Source organism: Rhinopithecus bieti, unplaced genomic scaffold (genome assembly GCF_001698545.2).
Source record: "Rhinopithecus bieti isolate Rb0 unplaced genomic scaffold, ASM169854v2 scaffold_21412, whole genome shotgun sequence".
NCBI lineage: Eukaryota > Metazoa > Chordata > Mammalia > Primates > Cercopithecidae > Rhinopithecus > Rhinopithecus bieti.
In genome coordinates this window covers 1,976,182-1,999,186 of record NW_016811643.1, presented here as the reverse complement: position 1 = coordinate 1,999,186, position 23,005 = coordinate 1,976,182, and the positions used below count along the sequence as shown (strand labels likewise).

Here is a 23,005-nt window from a genome sequence, read left to right as displayed (position 1 = left end):
AGTGGATAAATTTAGAATATGTTTTGTAATAGAGCCTACAGGACCTGCTGGTGGATTGGATATGTGATGTAAGGGAAAGAAAATAATCAAGCTTGACTTTTATATTTTTTGGAATTTTTTGCTTTGACTTGAATAAATGGCATCACCATGGTACCATTTAATGTTAATTAGGTACCATTTAATGTTAATTAGGACATTTGGAAGTTGTTCTGGATCTCTGATCTTCAGAGATCTGGCTTTTTATCTTAGCTCTGCCATGCAGCTGTTATCTGTGACATGTCAATAGGTAATGCTGTCAGCTTTAAAAAAATAATAAAGTCATTTGTTCTGCCAGCCTCATGTGTGTGTTGGGAGTATCCTGTTCACTTGTTTATTGATTGGTCACACTGCGAATTTACCAAGATACTGCATTAGATGTGAAAGATAACAAAGACACAGGCCTTGCTCTCAGGCTGTCATGGTGTAGTACAAAAGTTAGTAAACAGATGTAATAATTGCTATAATACGAAGAAGCAGAGATTTCAGGGAGCACCAGAAATGGCAGGCAAGGGATCAGAAAAGGTATCCCTAGAAGTGATACCATAGCTGAGTGTGAAAGTGACTAGAAATTAACCAGCTAAGAGAGAATAGGAGAGCCCTCTAGGCAGGAGGAGCAGCATGTGCAAGGTGGGAGGTGAGAAAGGGAATGGCACCTTCAGGGAACTGTATGCGGTTTAGTATTACTGGAACCTCAGAGTAGAAGGTGGGGAGTAATGATAAAGTAGGGAGACTGGAAAGGGAGGCAGATGTGATGACACATAAGGCCTTATATGCTGTGCTGAGGAGTTTGGATTTTTTATCTGTAGCTGATGATTAGCTATAGAAGAGCTTTAAGAACTTAGGTTGGCCAGGCGCAGTAGCTCATGTCTGTAATCCCAGCACTTTGGGAGGCTGAGGTGGGGGGATCACTTGAGGTCAGGAGTTCCAGACCAGCTTGGGCAACATGATGAAACCCCGTCTCTATTAAAAATACAAAAAATTAACCAGACGTAGTGCTGTGCACCTGTAATCCCAGCCACCTGGGAAACTGAGGCAGGAGAATGACTTGAAGCTGGGAGGTGGAGGTTGCAGTGAGCCGAGATTGTGCCACTGCACTCCTGCCTGGGCAAAAGAGCGAGACTCCGTCTCAAAAAAAAAGGAACTTAGGTGAATGACATGGGTCAGATGTGCATTATAGAAAGATCATTCTTGGGGCAGAAATGGAGGAGGGATTAAGGGACAGGAAAAATTTGCCTTAATCCCGGCAAGTAGGGCTTCCAGATTTATCTCATTCTAAAATGCACATAATTTCTGATGTATTATGTATACTGCAGAAGAGCATGTGTTAAGTCCCAAAGGAGCTGGGAGCAGAGGAAGGTAAAACTGGAAAGACAGCTAGGGGTCAGGTCATGGCCTTGTGTGGTCCTGAGAGCTCACTCTCAGTGCTCCTGTGACGGGCATTGTGTAGTCTGCTAAGGAGTTCTTACTTTCACAGACAGCATTAGGACACCAGAAGATTTGAACTTGGGTGACACAGTGACTCATGAAGTACATGAGGTTGAAGGACCTGAATTAAGTTTGTAGACTGAGTAATAGGAAGGAAAAGATAGTAGATATATTTCTTATCCCACTGAACTAGGCCTTCTGGTACTACCAGCTGTGAACTTTGGTTTTCCCTTCTCCCTAAAGCTTCCTTCAGTCCTAGCTGTATGCTATGTTAAGTTTGGAAAGTATTTACTGCTGGCTATTAAAGATCAAGTAGGATTATGTTAGTATTTCTCTTATAAGGAAGAGTCACTTTTTTTTTTCTTTTTTTTTGACAGAGTCTTGTTCTGTCACCCAGGCTGGAGTTCAGTGGTGTGATCATGGCTCACTGCAGTCTGAACCTCCTGGGCTCAAGTGATCCTCCTGCCTCAGCCTCCTGAGTAGCTGGGACTACAGGTGTGTGCCACTACACCTGGCTAATTTTTAAATTTTTTGTAGAGATGGAGTCTTGCTATGGTACCCAGGCAGATCTCCCAACTCCTGGCCTCAAGTGATCCTCCTGCCTCGGCCTCCCAAAGTGTTGAGATTACAGGCATGAGCCACCATGCCTGGCCAAGATTCACTTTTTTAAATTTATTTTTAAGATATTTAATTTTTTTCACATGGCCACTGTGTCAAAAGGAGTCACTTTTAAACTTAGCAGTCATTGGCTGTTTCAGATGGCTTTCCCAGTTCCTCTGGATTCTTCTGCAATATCATCCCTACTGTTTGTTCAAGAGAGAATTAAGAGAGAGTTACTCAGTGTCTGAGTATTTTCCAAGCATTTGCTTTGTGTCTAGTGCTAGGTGTGAAGTGTGAAGGGGATGCTGAACAAGTAAGCCATTTATCCTTGTTTCCAAAGCAGTTAATATTATTTAACATCTGTCTGTCATTTATTGAACACATACCGTATACCAGATTATGAGCTAGTTCTCTGAAATACAAAGAATGGACTCAAAAGATCCTTGAACGATTTCAGATCCACTAGGATGGCTAAATGGGAAAAACTGTTTGCAAATCATATATTAATAAGGTATTTGTCTATAGAACATATAAAGAGCTTTTACAACTCATCAATAAAAAAAAAAAAAAAAAAACTAGTAAAAAATGGGCAAAAGGCCGGGTCCAGTGACTTAAACCTGTAATTCCAGCACTTTGGGGGGCTGTGGAGGGTGGATCGCTTGAACCTGGGAGTTCAAGACCAGCTTGGGCAACACAGGGAGACCCCGTCTCCCCTGAAAATAAAAAATAGCCAGACACGGTGGCGCGTTTCTGTAGTCCCTGCTACTTGGGAGGCTGACGTGGGAGTATCACTTGAGCCCAGGGGGTCGAGGCTACAGTGAGCTATGTTTGTGCCACTGCACTCCAGCCTGGGAGTAAGACTCTGTCTTTAAAAAAAGAAAAAAAAGAAAGAAAGAAAAATTGACACAGAAACTTATACGCAAGAGTTGATAGGAACGTTACTTGTAATAGCCCCAAAGTAGAAACAACCTAAATGTCCATCAACTGATGAAAGGATAAATAAAATGTGTCTGGCTATACAATGGAATATTATTTAGTAAGAAAAGGAGTGAACTCCTGATAAGTGCTATAACATGGGTGATGGGTGATCCTTGAAAACTTTTTTTTTTTTTTTTTTTTGAGACGGAGTCTTCCTCTCTTGCCCAGGTTGGAGTGCAGTGGCGCGATCTCGGCTCACTGCAAGTTCTGCCTCCCAGGTTCACGCCATTCTCCTGCCTCAGCCTCCCGAGTAGCTGGGACTACAGACGCCCGTCACCATGCCCAGCTAATTATTTGTATTTTTAGTAGAGTCGGGGTTTCACCGTGTTAGCCAGGATGGTCTCAATATCCTGACCTCATGATCCGCCTGCCTTGGCCTCCCAAAGTGCTGGGATTACAGGCGTGAGCCACCGCGCCTGGCCGAAAACATTTTGATAAGTGAAGGAAGACAGTCACAAAAGATCACATACTCAATAAATGAATTTATTTATTTTTGAGATAAGGTCTTGCTGTGTTGTCCAGGCTGGTCTGTAACTCCTGACTCACACGATTTTCCCCCTCACCCTCCACAGAGTAGCTGGGTTTACAGGCATATGCTATCACACTCAGCTGCTGAATGAATTCATTTGTATGAAAGGTCCAAAAAAGGCAAATATATAGCAGTATAAAAGAAATTAATGGTTACCAGGGTTTGGGGGTGGGAATGAGGAGTTAGTAAATGAGCATGAGGTTTTTTTTTTGTTGTTCTGTGTTTTTTTGTTTGTTTGTTTTGTGATGGAAATCATTTAAAATAAGATGGTTGCATCTTATTTTATTTTATTTATTATCATCATGTTTTTGGAGAGAGTCTCCCTCTGTTACCCAGGCTAGAGTGCAGTGGTGCCGTCTCAGCTCACTGCAGCCTCTGCCTCCCGGGTACAAGTGGTTCTCCTGCTTCAGCCTCCGGAGTAGCTGGGATTACAGGTACTCGCCACCACATCTGGCTCTTTTTTTTTTTTTTTTTTTTGAGACAGTCTCGCTCTGTCACCTAGGCTGGAGTGCAATTGTGTGATCTTGGCTTGCTGCAACCTCCGCTTCCCGGGTTCAAGCGACTCTCCTGCCTCAGCCTCCCTAATAGTAGGGATTACAGGCATGCGCCACCACACCTGGCTAACTTTTGCATTTTTAGTAGAGACAGGGTTTCACCATGTTGCCCAGGGTGGTCTCAACCTCCTGACCTCAGGTGACCTGCCTGCCTGGCCTCCCAAAGTGTTAGGATTACAGATGTGAGCCACTGTGCCTGGCTGGTTGCATCTTATTTTAAATATACTAACAATAATTGAATTTCTCACTTAAAATGGATGATATGGCTAAGCATGGTGGCTCACACCTGTAATCCAATCACTTTGGGAGTCTGGCGCTGGAGGATCACTTGAACCCAGAAGTTTTAGACCAGTCTGGGCAAACATATTGAGACCCCATCTCTACAGAAAATGGAAAAATTACCCAGGCATGGTGGCATGTGCCTATAGTCCTAGCTACTCAGGAGGCTGAGGCAGGAGGATCCCTTGAGCCCAGGAGGTTGAGACTGCAGTGAGCTATGATCAAGCCACTGTGCTACAACCTGAGTGACAAAGTAAAAGTAAGACCTGTCTCAAAAAAAAAAAAAAGGCAGTGAAAGAGTGAAAGTGAGGGGAGAATTCTAGAGAGAAAAGACAGCAGTAGCCAAAGAAAGCACTGAGGGATGAAAGAGATAGATGGTTCAGTGTGGCTGGAATATAAGCCATTTGGTGGAGAGTGGTGAAATAAGATAGCTGGGTGGGCCATATTATGAAGTCCCTTTTGTGTGCTACTAAGGAATTTGAACTTTAACCCCAAGGCAATAGAAAGTCATTAAAGTTTGTCAAAGTAGTAGGATGATGCAGTCAGGTGTGTGTCTAATAAAGATCACTGTGTCTGCTCCTGTGTCATGAATCTGTGCTGGCAAGGTTAGAGTTGAGGAGATCATTTTGGAGGCCACTGCAATTGTTAGAGAAAGAGCAAGGGATAAAATCTGAACTAAGGCACTATGGCAATGAAAAACTCAAGGTAGATTTTATAGATATTTAGATATGATCAGCACATGAACCGTCCAGGCTGTAAAGGCCTTAGGAGTTTATAGGATAGCTCTGTTCTGAAGGATTCTGGAGGAAGTGACACCTGGATTAGATCTTTAAAGATGGGTAAAATGTTTGGGTATATGGAAAACTGCAGTGCATATAGGAAAGAGAGAGAGAGGAGGACCAGGTAAGGAAGAAGCCAGACTGAAAAATAGGAATTTGATGGGATAGCAATTGAAGAACCAAAGAAGCAAACTTAGGTGCTCCCAAATTTGAAAAGTTTAATTTAAAAAGCTTTTTGGCCAGGTGCGGTGGCTCATGCCTGTAATGCCAGCACTTTGAGAGGCTGAAGCGGTTGGATCACTTGAGGTCAGAAGTTTGAGACCAGCCTTGTCAACATGGTGAAACCCCATCTTTACTAAAAATACAAAAATTAGCCTGGTGTGGTGGCGTGCACTTGTAGCCCCAGCTACTTGGGAGGCTGAGGCACGAGAACCGCTTGAACCTGGAAGGTGGAGGTTGCAGTAACCCGAGATTGTGCCACTGCGCTCCAGCCTGGGCAACAGAGTGAAACTGTCTCAAAAAACAAAAACAAAAACTTACCAACTCAACTGGCCTGGAGGATGTGCTTTCTGATGATGGTAGGAGGGGAGGGGGTGAAGGGCAGGCAGCAGCTGCAGCAGCCACATCTGCTGTTACAGCCAACATCTACTTTCACTTCACTGCCCAAAGTGTGCCACCCTTGTCAGGCTAAGCATATCCAGTGTCTGCATGATCTCCAGCTGATTTATGACTTTGGTGGCCTGAAAGATGAGGTTTCTACTTCAACTTATTAGCCTTGAATTCTTGGCAAAGCTAAGGAGTTGGGGAAGAATGTGAATGAGAGGAGAATGGGGAGCTACAAATGTGGTAGCCTGTGAACCTTTGGACTTCACTTGTTATCTTAATCACACAGAAGACCACAGTATCTGAACCCCACCAGATAGAGACAGTCAGCCTGGTTGTGCTGAACCTACCAGGTTCATGAGCTAGCTAATCTTTTTCTCTGGCGCTTACACAGCATTTTGTGTATATGTCAAAGGTTATCCTTATCATACTATATTTTGTTTAATAGTCTGTCTCTCCCTACTTCTTGGACTGTGAATACATCAAGGGCAAAGGTTGGGCTTATTCCTCTCTAATGTTTTGTGAAAGAATGAAGTCTCAGCTGGGCATGGTGGTTCACGCCTGTAATCCTAGCACTTTGGGAGGCTGGGGTGAGCGGGTCACTTGAGCCCAGGAGTTCAAGAGCAGCCTAGACAACATGTGGAAACCCCTTATCTGCAAAAAATTTAAGAATTAGCTGGGTGTCGTGGTGCATGCCTATAGTCCCAGCTACTCAGGAAACTGAGGCGGGAGGATTGCTTGGGCCTGGAAAGTCGACACTGCAGTGATCTATGATTGCAGTACCGCACTCCAGCCTGGGCGACAGAGTGAGACCCTGTCTCAAAAAAACAAAAACAGGCCAGGTATGGTGGCTAATGCTTGTAATCCCAACACTTTGGGAGGCCCAGGCAGGCAGATCGCTTGAGGTCAGGAGTTCAAGACCAGCCTGACCAAAATGGTGAAAACCCCATCTCTACTAAAACTACAAAAATTAGCTGGGTTTGGTGGTGTGTGTCTATAATCCCAGCTACTTGGGAGGCTAAGGCAGGAGAATCGCTTGAACCCAGGAGGCCAAGATCGTGCCACTGTACTCCAGCCTGAGCGACAGAGTAAGACTTCATCTTAAAACACACATACACAGCCGGGCGTGGTGGCTCACACCTGTAATCCCAGCACTTTGGGAGGCCAAGGTGGGTGGATCACGAGGTCAGGAGTTCAAGACCAGCCTGGCCAAGATGGTGAAACCCCATCTCTACTGAAAAAAAATACAAAATATTATCCGGGCGTGGTGGCATGTGCCTGTAATCCCAACTATTCTGAAGGCTGAGGCAGAGAATTGCTTAAACCTGGGAGGCAGAGGTTGCAGTGAGCCAAGATTGCATCAGTGCACTCCATCCTGGGTGACAGAGCAAAACTCCATCTCAAAAACAAAACACAGCAACACACACACACACACACACAACACAGACAAAAAAACCCAAAAACCATAAAAAAAGAATTCTCTTTTGTTTAGTTGATCAGTGCTGAGTTGTGTGAAATGCTAGGTTGCTCAGCCAAAGAGGTAGAGGATTGGGTTTCAGAGTTTAGGGCCCTTTATAGTTAGCAGATGCTTGAAGCCAGGTGGGAGGTCATCCTCTGAGTGATGGACATTTTTGGTGTATGCATATGGTAGTCGCTTGGTAGATTTTTATTGATATAGCTGGGCATGGTGGCTCACGCCTGTAATCCCAGCACTTTGGGAGGCCGAGGTTGGTGGATCACTTATGTCAGGAGTTTGAGACTGGCCTGGCCAATAGGTTGAAACCCTGTCTCTACTAAAAATACAAAAATTAGCCAGGCGTGATGGCTTGTACCTGTAATCCCAGCTACTGGGGAGGCTGAGGCAGGAGAATCGCTTGAACCTGGGAGGCGGAGGTTGCAGTGAGCAGTGCTTGTGCCATTGCACAAGAGCAAAACTCGGTCTCAAAAAAAAAAAAAAATGCAATAATGAAAGTCATCTAAGCCAACTCTCTCATTTTATAAATGAGGAAACTGAGGTGTAGAGAGAGGTACCCTATCCATTGACATACAGCAAGTAAAGACCTGTGCCAGATTAGGATGTACATTGTTTTTTTCTTCACTGAGAAGGGTAGTTTGTTGCCCTGAACCAATTTTTTAGGGTGAAAAGTGGGAGTGAGATACAACCCAGGCCCCTGCAGACAGTAGTCCTCTGTAGTCCCAGCTACATCAGAGGCTGGGGTGAGAGAATTGCTTGAGCCCAGGGATCTGAGGCTCTAATGTACAATGATCATGCCTGTGAAAAGCCACTTTACTCCAGGCTGGGCACCATAGTAAGACCCTGTCTTTTTAAAAAAAGACAAAAAAAAAAAAAAAAAAAAACATAGATAAAGGCTATGAATAGACTTTTCTCCAAAGAAGATACACAAATGGCCAAAGAGCACATGAAGAGAAGTTCAACATCATTTAGCTATCAGGGAAATGGAAAATCAAAACCACATTGAGATACCATTTTGTACTCACTGGATGCTTTAATCAGAAAGAGATTATAAGTACTGGGAAGGATATGGAGAAATTGGAACCCTCACACACTGCTGGTGGGACTATAAAATGGTACAGCTGCTGTGAGAAAACAGTTTGCTAGTTGCTCAAAAGGTTAAGCAGAGACTTACCATATGATCCAGCAATTCTACTTCTAGGTATACACTCAAGAGAAATGCAAACATATATTCCCACAGAAATTTAAAGATGGATGTTCATAGTAGCATTATTTATAATAGCAAAAAAGTAGAAATGATGCCAACATTCATCAGCTGATGAATGGATAAATAATGTGATGTTTATACAATGGAATATTCTTTGGCAATACAAAGGAATGAACTAAGTGCATGCTACAAAGTGGATGAACCTTGAAAGAATTATGCAAAGTGAAAAGAAGCCAGTCACAAAACACCATATATTTATGATCCCATTTATATGAATTGTCTGGAATAGGCAAATCTATAGATAGAGACATAAAGTAAATTAGTGGTTGCCTTGGGCTGCAGGGAGAAGGGAGAGTGACTGCTAACTGGCTCATGATTTTATTTTGAGGTGACAAAAATGTTCTCAACTTAGATAGTGGTGATAGTGGCACAACTTTGTGAATATACTAAAATTCTCTGAATAGTATACTTAATTTTAAAAAATTTTAAATTGACAATTTATATATTTGTGTAAGTTTGTGGAATACAGAGTGATGTTATAATTTATAAATACATGGCCAGGCTCGGTGGCTCACGCCTGTAATCCTAGCACTTTGGGAGACTGAGGCGGGCAGATCACTTGAGGTCAGAAGTTTAACACCACCCTGGCCAACATGGTGAAACCCTGTCTCTACTAAAAATACAAAAATTAGCTGGGTGTGGTGGCATATACCTGTAATCCCAGCTACTCAGGAGGCTGAGGCGAGAGAATCACTTGAGCCTGGAAGGCAGAGGTTGCAGTGAGCTGAGATCGCGCCGCTGCACTCTAGCTGGGGCAATAGAGCGAGAACTTTTCCAAAAAAAAAAAAAAAAAAAACATAAAATAAAAAATTATAAATACAATGTGGAATAATTAAATCAAGCTAGTAACATATTGATCACCTCAAATACTTAACATTTTTTGTGGTGACTACATTTAAAAATTCACTCTCAGCAATTTTGAAATGTATAATATTCTGTTATGAACAGTATTACCCATGCTGTACAATAGAACTCAAAGAAAAAAAATTCCTCTTGTCTGAGATTTTGTACAGAATAGTACATTTTATTTATTTTTTTAGAGATAGGGTCTTGCGCTGTCACCCAGACTGTAGTGCATTGCTGTGATCAGGGCTCACTGTAACCTCAAACTCCTGGGCTTAAGCAATCCTCCTGCCTTAGCCTCCCAAGTAGCTGGGACTACAGGCGCATGCCACCACGCCTAGCTAATTTATTTATTTATTTTTCGTGGAGATGGGTTCTGGCTGTGTTGCCCGGGCTGGTCTCAAATTCCTGGCCTCAAGAGATCCTCTGCCTCAGACTCCCAAAGTGCTGGGATTACAGGCATGAGCCACCATGCCCAACCTCAGAGCAGCATACTTTAAGTGGGTGAATTTTATGGTATGTGAGTTAGATCTCTGTAAAGTTGTTAAATAAAGAGTCAGGTGTACAGATGCATATGGCTGTAGATGCAATTTTTGAATATGAGTGCTGGGATGTAGTAGCAGTGCTTCTCAAACTTTAATGTACATATGAATTACTTCAGTATTTTATTAAAATTCAGATTCTGACTCAGGAGGTCTGGGGTGGAGTCTGTGATTTTCTATTTCTTAACAAGCTCTCAGGGTACTCTTGGTGCTAGGCTGTAGACCACACGTAGCAAGGCAGTAGATGGTTCTTCAATAAATGGGGTCTGTCTAAAGAGCCTTCTAGAGACCAGAAGGATTTGGCCAGAGTTTTGCAGTAAGGCAGAATGTGGTTTGGTTAAAGAAAGGGCCTTAAGGAACAAAATGAGCAGCCTGCCTACAGATGCAGAGATCATAGAGTTTATGATATTTTGGGGGGACAGGAGACCTGTTTGTGGGCATACATTAGTGAATCACTGAGTCTTTTGCACCTAAAAAAAATGTAGCAGTCAACTTCTCATCATTTTCCATCTTTGCAAAATTTTCTCTTGCTCTCTGCCTAGCATTTATTTTTGGTTTAACATCTTTCAAATCTGGGCATGACTGGGGGCCTTGTGCGATCCTAGTTGGGAGCGATTGGCTAGCATTAAGAAGCTGTAGGTCTTAGGAGTTGGATAAGGGCTCATGAATCAGTAAGTACCCTTACCTTGAGAGCCTTACCTAATTAGCCACCTGAACTTTGGACAAGGTGCCTTCAGACTGGGTTAGTGCTTGGCCCCAAATGAATAAACTCCTTAATGAGGGAGCAAATAAAGATGTCTTTCCAGATGGTACAGGTTAATTATAGCCATAGTTTATACCTTCCCTTATTTTTTTTACTGGAGCCAGAAGACTGGTTTGGATGTAACTTAAATAACCTTTTTTGGTCAGGAGGCAAATATTAAAGCCAGATCATGTCTTACTCTTAACATTTGTAGTACTCCATGAAGTGCTAATGATCCTCTAAGCCTCAAGTCTAGTCTCAGCCTTAGTGCTTGCCCTTCTGAGCTGCTTTCCCTGAGGCTCTGACAGCATTGCTGTCCTCTGCTTCACCAACATTCAATTATCTCTATCCTCTTCTAGTAGTTTTAAAATATGTCCACTTTCCCAGGAGGAAAGGCAGTGAAATCACTTGATCACCTTGATTATACTTTATTCACAGCTCTATAATGAAGTCAGAAGTCTTATTTCTCTATTTTCTAGATGGAGAAACTAAGCCATAGACAGTAGCATGCTTGGTCCATTATGTCAAAGAGAGGCACCTTCATGCCTGGCCTAGTATTCCAGATTTTCCTAGTTTCCCCCTCATTGGATTTGCTTCCTTGAACAGGTAGTTGCTTTGTTTTGTTACCTAGTTTTTAAGATGATTTCCCTGGTGTCAGATGAATACTCCTTTCCCAGATGCTTGTTAGTTATTTTTCAAGTGTTTGCTTACTCTATACAATTTAAGCATCTGCAGGTGAGGTGCTGGTTTGTCAGCATACTTGCTTCCCTTAATAAAGAGAATTTTCTTCAATTCCACAAGTACTCGTTGAGTGCTTAATATATGCTCAGCTCTGTGCTATTCTCCTTGAAAGACATAAATCAGTATAAAGTGTGTCTTGGCTCTGAGGGAACTAATAGGTTCATGGGATGGAAGCAAATAAACATATACAGGGCCAGGACGAGGGTGAGGGAAACAAGGTGCTGGGGTATAAACTTTAGAGAGCCATTCACTCTTAAGGTCATGCAAGTGCAGGATGGGTACCTGAGAGTGCGTGCTTCCTTAAATTTTGAGCCCCAGATCACTTGCTTGCCCTATCCTGGTGCTAGAGACAAGCAGTTAGACCATTTAGAAAGGATGTCTAAGATAACATGAGACTGAATGACTAACATAGAACAGTACTTCTCAAATTTAATGTACATATTGATCATCTGGAGTTCTTATTAAAAGGCAGATTGTGACTCAGTGGGTCTGGAGTGGTACCTGAGATGTTATGTTTCTATCAAGCACCCAGATGATGCTGGTACTGCCAGTCCATGACCCACACTTTGAGTAAAAAAGAGAAATATCCATGCTGGAGAAAGGCGGAGGACCAAATTCCCTAGGCTAGGGAATCAGGAAAGTTGCAGTTGGAGCTGAGTTCTTAAAGGATAGCTAGGATGTGGATAACAAACAACAACAACAACGATGAAAAATAGGGAAGGGCATTGTAAGCAGTGGGAAGGGTATGCAAAGGCCCAGAGACAGAAATGGTTCCCACATGTCTTGGGACAGTGAATAGGCAGGCTTGGTAAGATGCAGGTCCAAGTTGGAGAAGAAGAAGAAAAGAGTTTTGACATGTAGCTTGAAACCTGTGCATGGATTGTTATTTAGAAGTGTGATTCATAATTGCCTGCTCAGGTACCTCGTATGTGTCCTCTCATAGTATCTGACCTCTATTCTTCTGGGAGATGAAGACCTGAGTCAGGGCACCTGAATAAATTCTGTGAGGCAGTGTGGGTAGGAAAAGGAAGGAGGGATGTTGACTTCATTACCCAGATTGGTTAGGCAAAGTCCTGGTAAATTTATTTTTTGACTTAGCTGGGAGATGTAGAAGCTGGAAAGCCTGCCTTCAATAGTGATGGACATTTCCAGTACACATACATAAAGGATGCCTGGTAAATATGTGCTTATTTGACTCAGTAGTAGAATGGAGTTCTACCTGTGTTATTATTTCAAATGTTCAACTTACGGTACTTTCCTGAAGTTATCAGAACAGTGGGTAAGAGGACCTTGAACATCTTAAGTACTAAAGGAATGGTTGTTGATTGATTTGAGTATTTCTAAGGCCTTGTCTCTCTTCTGTAGATCAGATCAAAGAACATTTTCAGCTCAATTCAGTATAAGAATGCATTGAGTGACTTATGTACTGAGTACTTGGGTATGCTTGTGTATGACTGCAAGGAGGTAGAAGACTTGAGCCCTAAACTCAAAGAATATAGTATTACTCTAGAGCAGTGGTTTTCTTTTTTCTTTTTTTTGTTTTTAGATGGAGTCTTGCTCTGTCACCCAGGCTGGAGTGCAGTGGTGCGATCTCGGCTCACTGCAAGCTCCGCCTCCCGGGTTCACGCCATTCTCCTGCCTCAGCCTCCAGAGTAGCTGGGACTACAGGCGCCCGCCACTTCGCCCGGCTAGTTTTTTTTTTGTACTTTTAGTAGAGACGGGGTTTCACCGTGTTAGCCAGGATGGTCTCGATCTCCTGACCTTGTGATCCGCCCGTCTCGGCCTCCCAAAGTGCTGGGATTACAGGCTTGAGCCACCGCGCCCGGCGAGCAGTGGTTTTCAACTAGGGGGATGCTATGGCGATGTACAGGACACTTTCCTCAACAGAGAATGAACCACCCCAAAATATCAGTAGTGCCACAGTTGAAAAACAAGCTCTGAAAAGATAAGACTACCAAATAGAACCAGAACTTTGAGGTTGGATGACTAGTGTTATTGTTAGTTAATAGCAGCAGGGCAAGAACTAAGTTCAGTTTGCCCGGGTCCAATGTAGCCTAATGGCTACCATAGGGCCATTTAGAGTCATATGGTGTTATATTTAACTCTGTCTCCCACTAATCCTGATTGATACTTTTTGCTCTAGCCACACTCAATTGCTTGTGTACTATGCAATTTTATTCCTTCCTGTCTATGTTAGTCCTTTTGCCTAGAACATATTTCTCTTATTTCTTCTGGATAATCCACATCTCCTCCATAAAGCCTTCCCTAGTCTAAAACACCCCAGTTTGGGTTAAAAGGTTAAAAGGCAAGGTACCTCTTTATTCTATAGCTAGTCTTTATTATGTAATAGATAAATTTTCTGTTTATGTCTGTCTTTCTCACTAGGCTGTGAGCATCTTTGGAGTTAAGGATTCTTGTCCTCTTCTGCCCTTATTGCCTAGCACAGACGTGCAACACATTCAGTCATAGACATGAGCCAAACTAGGTGGTTAAAGAGGGGAGAGATCAGTGTGAAATAGAATGGTTGGTAAGGCTTCATAGAGATACTAAGACTTGAAGCTTCTCTAATTCCTTGAAGATACTGATAAATGTGTGAGCACCTTATATTGGCAGGCACAGTTTTAAGACAGTAACGGATTTTTCTGGTGGTGTCTTTCTACAGGTTGATATGTCAGACCTCTCTCCAGAGGAGCAATGGAGGTAAGTGTGGCGGTTCGGGCCTTGCAGTCTAGGAAGTTCAGGTTAACCCAGCTAATTGAGTGATACCTCTACCCATTTTGCTTTCCTGTCAGTAGGAGGCAGTGGCTCATGACCAGTAGGACTGGACTTTTGGGATCTCTCTAAGTACCTGGGTTGCTCTCTTAGTCTTGATTGTGTAAGTAGATGATTGGACCAAATCATCTATCTGAGTTTTTTTTTTTTTTTTTTTGAGACGGAGTCTCGCTCTGTCGCCCAGACTGGAGTGCAGTGGCCGGATCTCAGCTCACTGCAAGCTCCGTCTCCCGGATTTACGCCATTCTCCTGCCTCAGCCTCCCGAGTAGCTGGGACTACAGGCGCCTGCTACGTCGCCCAGCTAGTTTTTTGTATTTTTTTAGTAGAGACGGGGTTTCACCAGGTTAGCCAGGATGGCCTCGATCTCCTGACCTTGTGATCCGCCCGTCTCGGCCTCCCAAAGTGCTGGGATTACAGGCTTGAGCCACCGCGCCCGGCCCTATCTGAGTTTCAATACCATTTCTACAATTTACTAGCTGTGTGATTTTTGAGCAAGTTACTTTACTTCTCACAACCTTACTTTGCCCCATTTGTAAAATAAAGATCATAACAATATCTATACCTCATAGAGTTGTGAGGATTAATATATGTGAAATTCTTAGAAGAGTGCCTGGCATGTGGTAAGCTTCCAGTAAGTGTTAACTGCTTCGAAGATGATTATCATTAACATCATCATCATTATCCATGATATAGGATGGGGAGCTCTGGTTAAGAAAATGGGAGATGTATCTTCTGTTCTCAACTCTGCAACTAACTTGTTTTGTAAATAGAATGAGTCAACATATATCTTGTAATGATTTCTCATCAGTAAAAGGGTTTCAGAGTGCCTGCCCCGTGAACTTCACAAGGTGACTAACCAGTGAGGTGATATCAACCGTAGAATGTAATAGAAAAAACCTATTGATTTTATTTAGATTTAACATAGAATGGCAAAAATATCTGTTCACATGACAAACCCAGTGTGATTTTAGGTGATTTTAAGCTCAGTATGCACCAGTTGTGTACCTCAGCTACCAAAATATTCTGAATAATTTAGATGTTTGTAGAAATATGCTATCTGCTGTAAGAGAGGTGACAGTGCCACTGTGGTCTGCTCTGCTGAGGTCAAAAATATTTTGTTCTAAGCATGGCGTATTATTAAAAAGATCTTTAACTGGATCATGTGTAGAAGACAACCCGGATTAATAGTCTTCATATCATGTGATATGAATAGTGATTAAAAGATCTAGAACTGTTAGCCTCAAAGGGCACAGGAAAATAGTGGTAGGATCAGGATAGTTTTGTTTTGTTTGAATAACATCATGATAAATCTTTGAAGCGGTAGCATTGGGAAAGAAGAGCCCCTATGTCCTTTGTTGTTATGGAGTATGGGATTAGGTCTAATGGACTGAAGCTATAAGAAGATAGATTTTTTTTGTCTCATTGTCAGAAATGTCTTTAATAGTCAAGGTATATTGAGAGGCAATGAACTTTCTGTCCCTAAAGCATTGGGATTTTATTCATTTATAAGCAAATATTAGTACCTTCCCAGGTGTGATAGCTCCCACCTGTAGTCCCAGCACTTTGGGAGGCCAAGGTAGAAGGATCCCTTGAACCCAGCAGTTCGAGGCTGCAGTTTATCCAGCCTGGATGACAGAGCGAGACTCTCTCTCTAAAAGAAAGAATATGTATATATGTACCTACAATGTGCCAGATACTGCTGATTCTAAAATAGATTACCTTAAAAGGCATGTGTTCTCAGCCAGTGGAAGTATTCAAGCAAAGATTGCAAAAATGATTTTTGCATTGGGTGGGAACTTGAACTGGATGACTTCTCTGGTCTTTTCTAGATCATTCTTTGACTTCATTTTGTCCATATCCTTTCACATATATGTTGTCTGAGAACAAGAAACTTATCTCTTGCTATCTTTATAACTCCTCATAGCCCTTAGGTGTTTTTAAGTGTGCTCTACCCTCTTAGCCTATTCTCACAACAACTCTTGAGGCATGCAGAAAAAATATGGACTCGTTTTGACAGATGAAGAAATTGTGATGTACAGATGTGAGGTTAATTGGCCAGGGCCATATAGGTGGGCGTGAATCTAAGTTTCGAACTCCCAATCCTATTATCTTTCTGTCAGATTCTCCCACCCAGGGTAAAGTTTTATGTCAGATGAACCCTTAGATGCTGAGGCTTACCGACTGGCCTTTCTTTTCCCCACTCTGCCCACCAAGTTTTCCCCCCTTACATTTTGTTAAGAAAAACTTTAAATACGTAGAAAAGTTGAAAGAATTGTACAGTGAACACCTTTATACTTAACTACCTGGGTTCTACACTTAACTTTTTGTTATATTTGCTTTGTTGTTTATCTATAATTCATCCTTCCAGGTTATTTTTGCTGTTAATGTTTCACTGCCCATGGAACTTCCTTGAAGATACCATTTATGTTGTCATTTTCCTCCGTCCTAAATATCCTGGTGTAATGGGAATTGTATAAAAGCTTATGACTCAAGTTACATTTGTATTTGATTTTATTATTTATTTAAATTTTCCCTTTTCCACACTTTCTGATGTATTTGATTTTCTCTCTAATTCTTCTCTTCTATTTCTTTTTTTTTTTTTTGAGACGGAGTCTCATTCTGTCGCCTAGGGTGGAGTGCAGTGTTGCAGTCTCGGCTGACTGCAACCTCCACCTCCCAGGTTCAAGCGATTCTCTTGCCTCAGCCTCCTAAGTAGCTGGGATCACAGGCATGCACCACCACACCCAGCTAATTTTTGTATTTTTGGTGGACACGGGGTTTTGCCATGTTGGCCAGGCTCATCGTGAACTCCTGACCTCAAGTGATCCTCCGGCCTCAGCCTCTCAAAGTGCTGGGATTACAGGTGTGAGCCACTGCACCCAGCCTCTAATTCCTTCCTCATCCCTCTCCTTTGGATGACTGTGACCCAGAGTGGTAGTAGTGACTGTTCTTAGAGCAAGTTTTTAGCCAGTGTTGGCCGAGGGAATCACTGGCTGCCAGTCTTTAAGAACAGAGAATGCCAGCTTTAGATTAATAAAATGTTTCCAGCTGTACTCTCTAATTACTAAACTTCCTTGAGCCTTTGAGGAGGCTGTTTACCTGTGGATACTGAGGGTAAAGTCACTGTTGGATTAATATAAAGGTGAAGCAGTCCAGAGTTTTTAGGCTTTAACTAGTCTTAAGGATTTCTGACCCTGGCAGAGAGGATAGAATGAATAAAGGTAAGACTTTAATCCTGGAATCAGCATACCTTTGCAGTGTTACTCCTTTACTGCTATCATAAATATTGGTGACTGAGAGTATGAGACTTTATGGCTATAACCTCTTTGGGTTACTTACTCATTCCAGCGTCAGGTTGAAATAGGCTTGAAATGGGCAATGATGCGGGTTTCTCCTGGGACCTCCTTCATGTTACAGGAAAGGTGTCAGTAGTTTCTGCCATGGGGGCAGGCAGCAGACCACTTAGCTCTAATTCCAATATCTAGGCTTGGTTGCTGGGGTCTGTAGAGCCTGTATTTTATCTCCACATGCCTGTCTGTTAGGGTGTGTGTCCTAGCCCCTAATTTGTGTGGTACCCTGCAGCTATGAATCAGGGAATGTGTTCCGAGCTTTGTACTAGTGGGATGTCCCTGGAAAGCACTGTCCCTTTATCACTACAGCATCCCTGACTTGATTCACCCCATGTGTTTGGCTTTCAGGGTCGAGCATGCACGCATGCATGCCAAACACCGTGGCCACGAAGCTATGCATGCTGAAATGGTCCTCATCCTCATCGCTACCTTGGTGGTGGCCCAGCTGCTCCTGGTGCAGTGGAAACAGAGGCACCCACGCTCCTACAATGTAAGCCACTTTGCTTCTTACTTCTTTGTCAGTCATCAAGAGACCCTTTCTAAGTATTCTAGGGCCCAGCCTAACCCAGGCCACATGGAGGTAGAGAAAGACAATAACAATGAACTTTATGTATGAATGATGAATAGTGTATTTGGGAGTGTGTGTGTCTAAGGGTCAGGTGATTCAGAGGGTGAAAAGGATAGAACATAAGACTACGTTCATAGGCAGAAAAGATAGGTCTTCCCTTCGAAACATTGTGGGACAGATTCATGAAGGAAATAATCATCAGAAACTATTCAATTGGTGAGAGCAAAGATCACTTGACTGGGAAAACTAAGCCTCTCATGAATCTTGCAGGATCTAGATTACACTAATCTAACTTTTTTTTAAAAAGGGCCGGGTGTGATGGCTCACATTTGTAATCCTAGTACTTTAGGAGACTGAGGTTGAGCAGATGGCTTCAGCTCAGGAGTTCAAGACTAGCCTGGGCAACATGGCAAAACCCTGTATCTACAAAATATACAGAAATTAGCTGAGCGTGGTGGCCTGCGCCTGTAGTCTCAGCTACTGGGGAAGCTGAGAGGTGGGAAGATTCCTTGAGCCTGGGAGGTCAAGGCTGCAGTGAGTTGTGATCGTGCCATTGCACTTCAGCCTGGGAGACAGAGCAAGACCCTGTCTCAAAAAAAAAAAAAAAAAAAAGAAAAGAAAAAACAGTAATAGATGAAATGGGGGTGGGGGGAATGACATACAGAAAACAAATAGCAAAATGACAGAAGTTAATTCTTCCTTATCAGTAATCACTTTAAATATAAATGGATTAAATTCTTCCATTAGAAGACAGAGATTGGCGGATTGGTTTTAAAAATCTCCTCATTTATCGATATGCTGTCTATAGTAAATTCACTTTAGGTGGAAAGACACAAGCCAGGAGTGGTTGGCACACACCTGTAATCCCACCTATTGGGGAGGCTGAGGTGGGAGAATTGCTTGAGCCAGGGGGTGCAGTAAACTCAAATGAGTGAAAGCCCCCTTGGCATTTCTGGGCTTATATGTAGAAATATTTTAAATTATATAATTTTGGCTAATCTGCAAATAGTTTTACAACCTATTCTGAAGAAAGTGAGTATGCATATATGCACTGCAGTAATTTTCAATAAGAACTTTTTCCTTAAGTGTGGAATCCTTTCTTTAAACATTATCTTAAGGAAAAACTCAATCTGGAAAACAGTTGAGGCTGCTCTGCTTGATATGAGGTTTGGGTAACCCTAACACCCCTGCTTCCCCCTCTGAAATCTCTAGGACTCATCATAGCACTGTTAGAAAACCACTGATGTGTTATTCACTAGTTAATTCTTTTTTTTTTTTTTTTTTGAGACAGAGTCTCGCTCTGTCGCCCAGGCTGGAGTGCAGTGGCGCGATCTCGGCTCACTGCAAGCTCCGCCTCCCGGGTTTATGCCATTCTCCTGCCTCAGCCTCCCGAGTAGCTGGGACTACAGGCGCCCGCCACCTCGCCCGGCTAGTTTTTTGTATTTTTTTTAGTAGAGACGGGGTTTCACAGTGTTAGCCAGGATGGTCTCGATCTCCTGACCTCGTGATCCGCCCGTCTCGGCCTCCCAAAGTGCTGGGATTACAGGCTTGAGCCACCGCGCCTGGCCACTAGTTAATTCTTAACAGGAAACGTGTCTGTGACTTAATGAGGCCTGTTGTACTGGGAATGTGCAGTTTTCTCATTACTGCCACATCCTGTAAACATAATGCTAAATTTTATTGGTGAGAGGATATGCTAACATGATAGCACATCTTACACTGAGAAACTTAAACTCATATCTTTAGAAAATAAGAAAAGAAATCTACCTAGGAGTGGAATTGCTGAGTCATGTGATAACTCTGTGTTTAATGTTTTGAGGAACTGCCGAACTGTTTTCCACAGAAGCTGCACAATTTTCCATTCTAACCTAAAGTGGATTGGGTTTTTCATTCCTCCACATTCTCATCAAGACTTCTTTCACTCCATTTTTTTAAAAAAATTTTATTTATTATAGCTACTTTAGTGGATGTGGATGTCATTGTGGTGTTGATTTGTATTTCCCTAATGACTAATGATGTTGGGCATCTTTTCGTGTGCTTATTGGTCATTTGTATATTTTCCTTAGAGAAATGTTCGTTTAAGTCTTTGCCCAATTTTGGTTGAAATTTTGTCTTTTGTTGGGTTGTTAGAGTATTTTATATAATCTGGATAATAGACCATGATCAGATATATGATTTTCAAATATTTCCTCACATTTTATCGGTTGTCTTGTCTTGTCACTTTACTGGTAGTGTCCTTTGACGCATAAACGGTTTTAAATTTTGATGAAGTCCAGTATATCTATTTTTTCTTTTATTGCTTGTGCTTTTAGTGTCATATCTGAGAATCCATTACCAAATCCAAGGTCATAGAGATTTACCCCTATGTTTTCTTTGAAGAGTTTTATAGTCTTGGCCAGGTGCAGTGGCTCACGCCTGTAATTCCAGCACTTTGGGATGCCGAGGTGGGCGGATCACAAGGTCAGGAGTTTGAGACCAGCCTGGCCAACATGGTGAAACCCCGTCTCTAATAAAAATACAAAAATAGCTGGGCGTGGTGGCACATGCCTGTAATCCCAGCTACTCAGAAGGCTGAGGCTTGAACCAGGGAGTCGGAGGTTGCAGTGAGCCAAGATCACACTACTGCACTCCAGCCTGATGACAGAGCAAGACTCCTTCACCTCCCCGACTGCAAAAAAAAAAAAAAAAAAAAAAAAGAGTTTTATAGTCTTAGCTCTTACGTTTGGATTTTGGTCCATTTTGAGTTTTGTAAATGGTGTGAGATAAGGATCTAGGTTCGTTCTTTTGCATGTGGATAGCCAGTTGTCCCAGCATCATTTATTGAAGGACTTCTTTTTCCATTGGATGGTCATGGCAGTCTTGTCAAAAATCAACTGATCAAAGATACGTTGGTTTATTTTTGTACTCTCAGTTTTATTCCGTTGATCTATATGTCTGTTCTTTTGCAGGTACCACATTGTTATGATTACTGTAGCATTGTAGTAAGTTCTGAAATTGGAAAGTATGTTCCTCAACTTTGTTCTTCTTTTTCAAGATTATTTCAGCTATTCTGAGTCCCTTGCAATTCCTTATTAATTTTAATATCAACGTTTCCATTTTACAAACAAAAGCAGTTGGAATTTTGATAAGGATTGGATTGATTTCTCTAGATTGTTTGGGGAAATGTTTCCATCTTAACAATATTAATCTTCCAGTACATGAACACAGGGTATCTTTTCATTTATTTGGGTCTTTAATCTCTTTCATCAATGTTTTGTAATTTTCAGTGTACAAGTCTTGCACCTCCTTTGTTAAACTTATTCCTAAGTATTTTATTCTTTTTGATGCCATTGTTAATGGAATTTTTAAAAATTTCCTTTTCGAATTATTCATTGCTAATATATAGAACTTCAACAGATCGTTTTCTGTTAATCTTCCAACTTTGCTGAATTTATTAGCTCTAATAGTTTTTAAAGTATTTTTAAAGGATTTTTTATATGTAAAATTGGTCATCTGAAAGTAGAGATAGTTTCACTTCTTCCTTTCCAGTTGGGTACCTTTTTTTTCCCTGAGACAAGGTCTTATTCTGATTGCCCATCCTGGAATGCAGTGGTGCAGTTTGGCGATTTTGGCTCACTGCAGCCTCGACTTCCTCAGGCTCAGGTGATCCTCCCACCTCAGCTTTCCAAGTAACTGGGGCTACAGGTGCGTGCCATACCACCAGTCTAATTTTTTGTATTTTTGGTGGAGAGAGGGTTTTGCCAGGTTGCCCAGGCGGGTCTCACTCTCCTGAACTCAAGCAATCCATCTACCTTGGCCTCCCAAAGTGTTGGGATTACAGGCGTGAGCCACCATGCCTGGTCTTCCTATTACAAGCTGTGTTTTAGTAGGAGTTAGCAACCTCCTGTCAGGAACGTTGTGGAGGGGATGTTTGTGATTTTTTATGGAATGGTTGACTGGACATCTTGAAGTCCTCCCAGTTAGCTCTGAAATCTGTATCAAATTGAATTACCCATAAGAGGTGAAGGCCTGTCTTCTTGTTAGAGGATGAAGCAGACCTGCCTAGAGACAGGATGAGGTTTTCATTCTGCAAAAGTTATGTATATTTGTTATCAAAAATTTGAACAATATAACAGTATGTGACATAGAAATCAAAAGTGTCCAGAGGGAACCACTGTTAATCAATTTGTTATAGATAGGAAAAATCTGCAAGTATATGTTTATAAATTTTTAGATGTTTTTGACATCCATTAGGTTCTGCAGCATTTTCCACGTAATACTATCTCAAATATCTATCCGTATTGGTGTGTATATCATCCTCTTAAACTAATGACTGCATAGTAATTTTGTTTTTTTTTTTTTTGAGACAGGGTCTCTGTTGCCCAGGCTGGAGTACAGTGGTGTGATCTTGGCTCACTGCAACGTCTGCCTCCTGGGTTCAAATGATTAAATTTTTTGTAGAGTTAGGTCCCGCTGTATTGCCCAGGCAGGTCTTGAATTCCTGGCCTCAAGTGATCCTATTGCCTTAGCTTCCCAAAGTGTGGGGATTATAGCATGAGCCACCACAGTTGGCCTTGTGTTTTTTAAATAGCATGTTTTTACTGATGTATAAATTTCTACTTTATATTATTTAAATATAATATTTGTGTTTTTTAAATAACATGTTTATACTGATGTATAATTTTCTACTTTTAAATATTATATATTGACTTCCTACTTTGGAAGGTAATAATTATATGTTTTTTGTTGTTGTTGTTGTTTGTTTGTTTTTTTTTTTGGAGACAAAGTCTCGCTGTGTCACTCAGGCTGGAGTGCAATGGCATGGTCTTGGCTCCCTGCAATCTCTGCCTTCTGGGTTCAAGCGATTCTTCTGCCTCAGCCTCCTGAGTAGCTGGGACTACAGGCTCGTGCCACCACACCCAGCTACTTTTTGCATTTTT

The 23,005-nt window shown here is 42.0% G+C and overlaps 1 protein-coding gene across 2 annotated transcripts in view; it reads left to right on the top strand.

Annotated features, from left to right (window-relative positions):
• Positions 1-23,005, top strand: part of RNF121 (ring finger protein 121) — a 67,026-nt gene that overhangs the window by 15,389 nt on the left and 28,632 nt on the right. For both annotated transcript variants that reach the window (XM_017894339.1, XM_017894340.1), the window contains exons 2-3: positions 14,058-14,095; positions 17,867-18,008. In XM_017894339.1, coding sequence (XP_017749828.1) covers positions 14,058-14,095; positions 17,867-18,008 — 180 coding nt within the window. The remainder of the gene's footprint in view (positions 1-14,057; positions 14,096-17,866; positions 18,009-23,005) is intronic.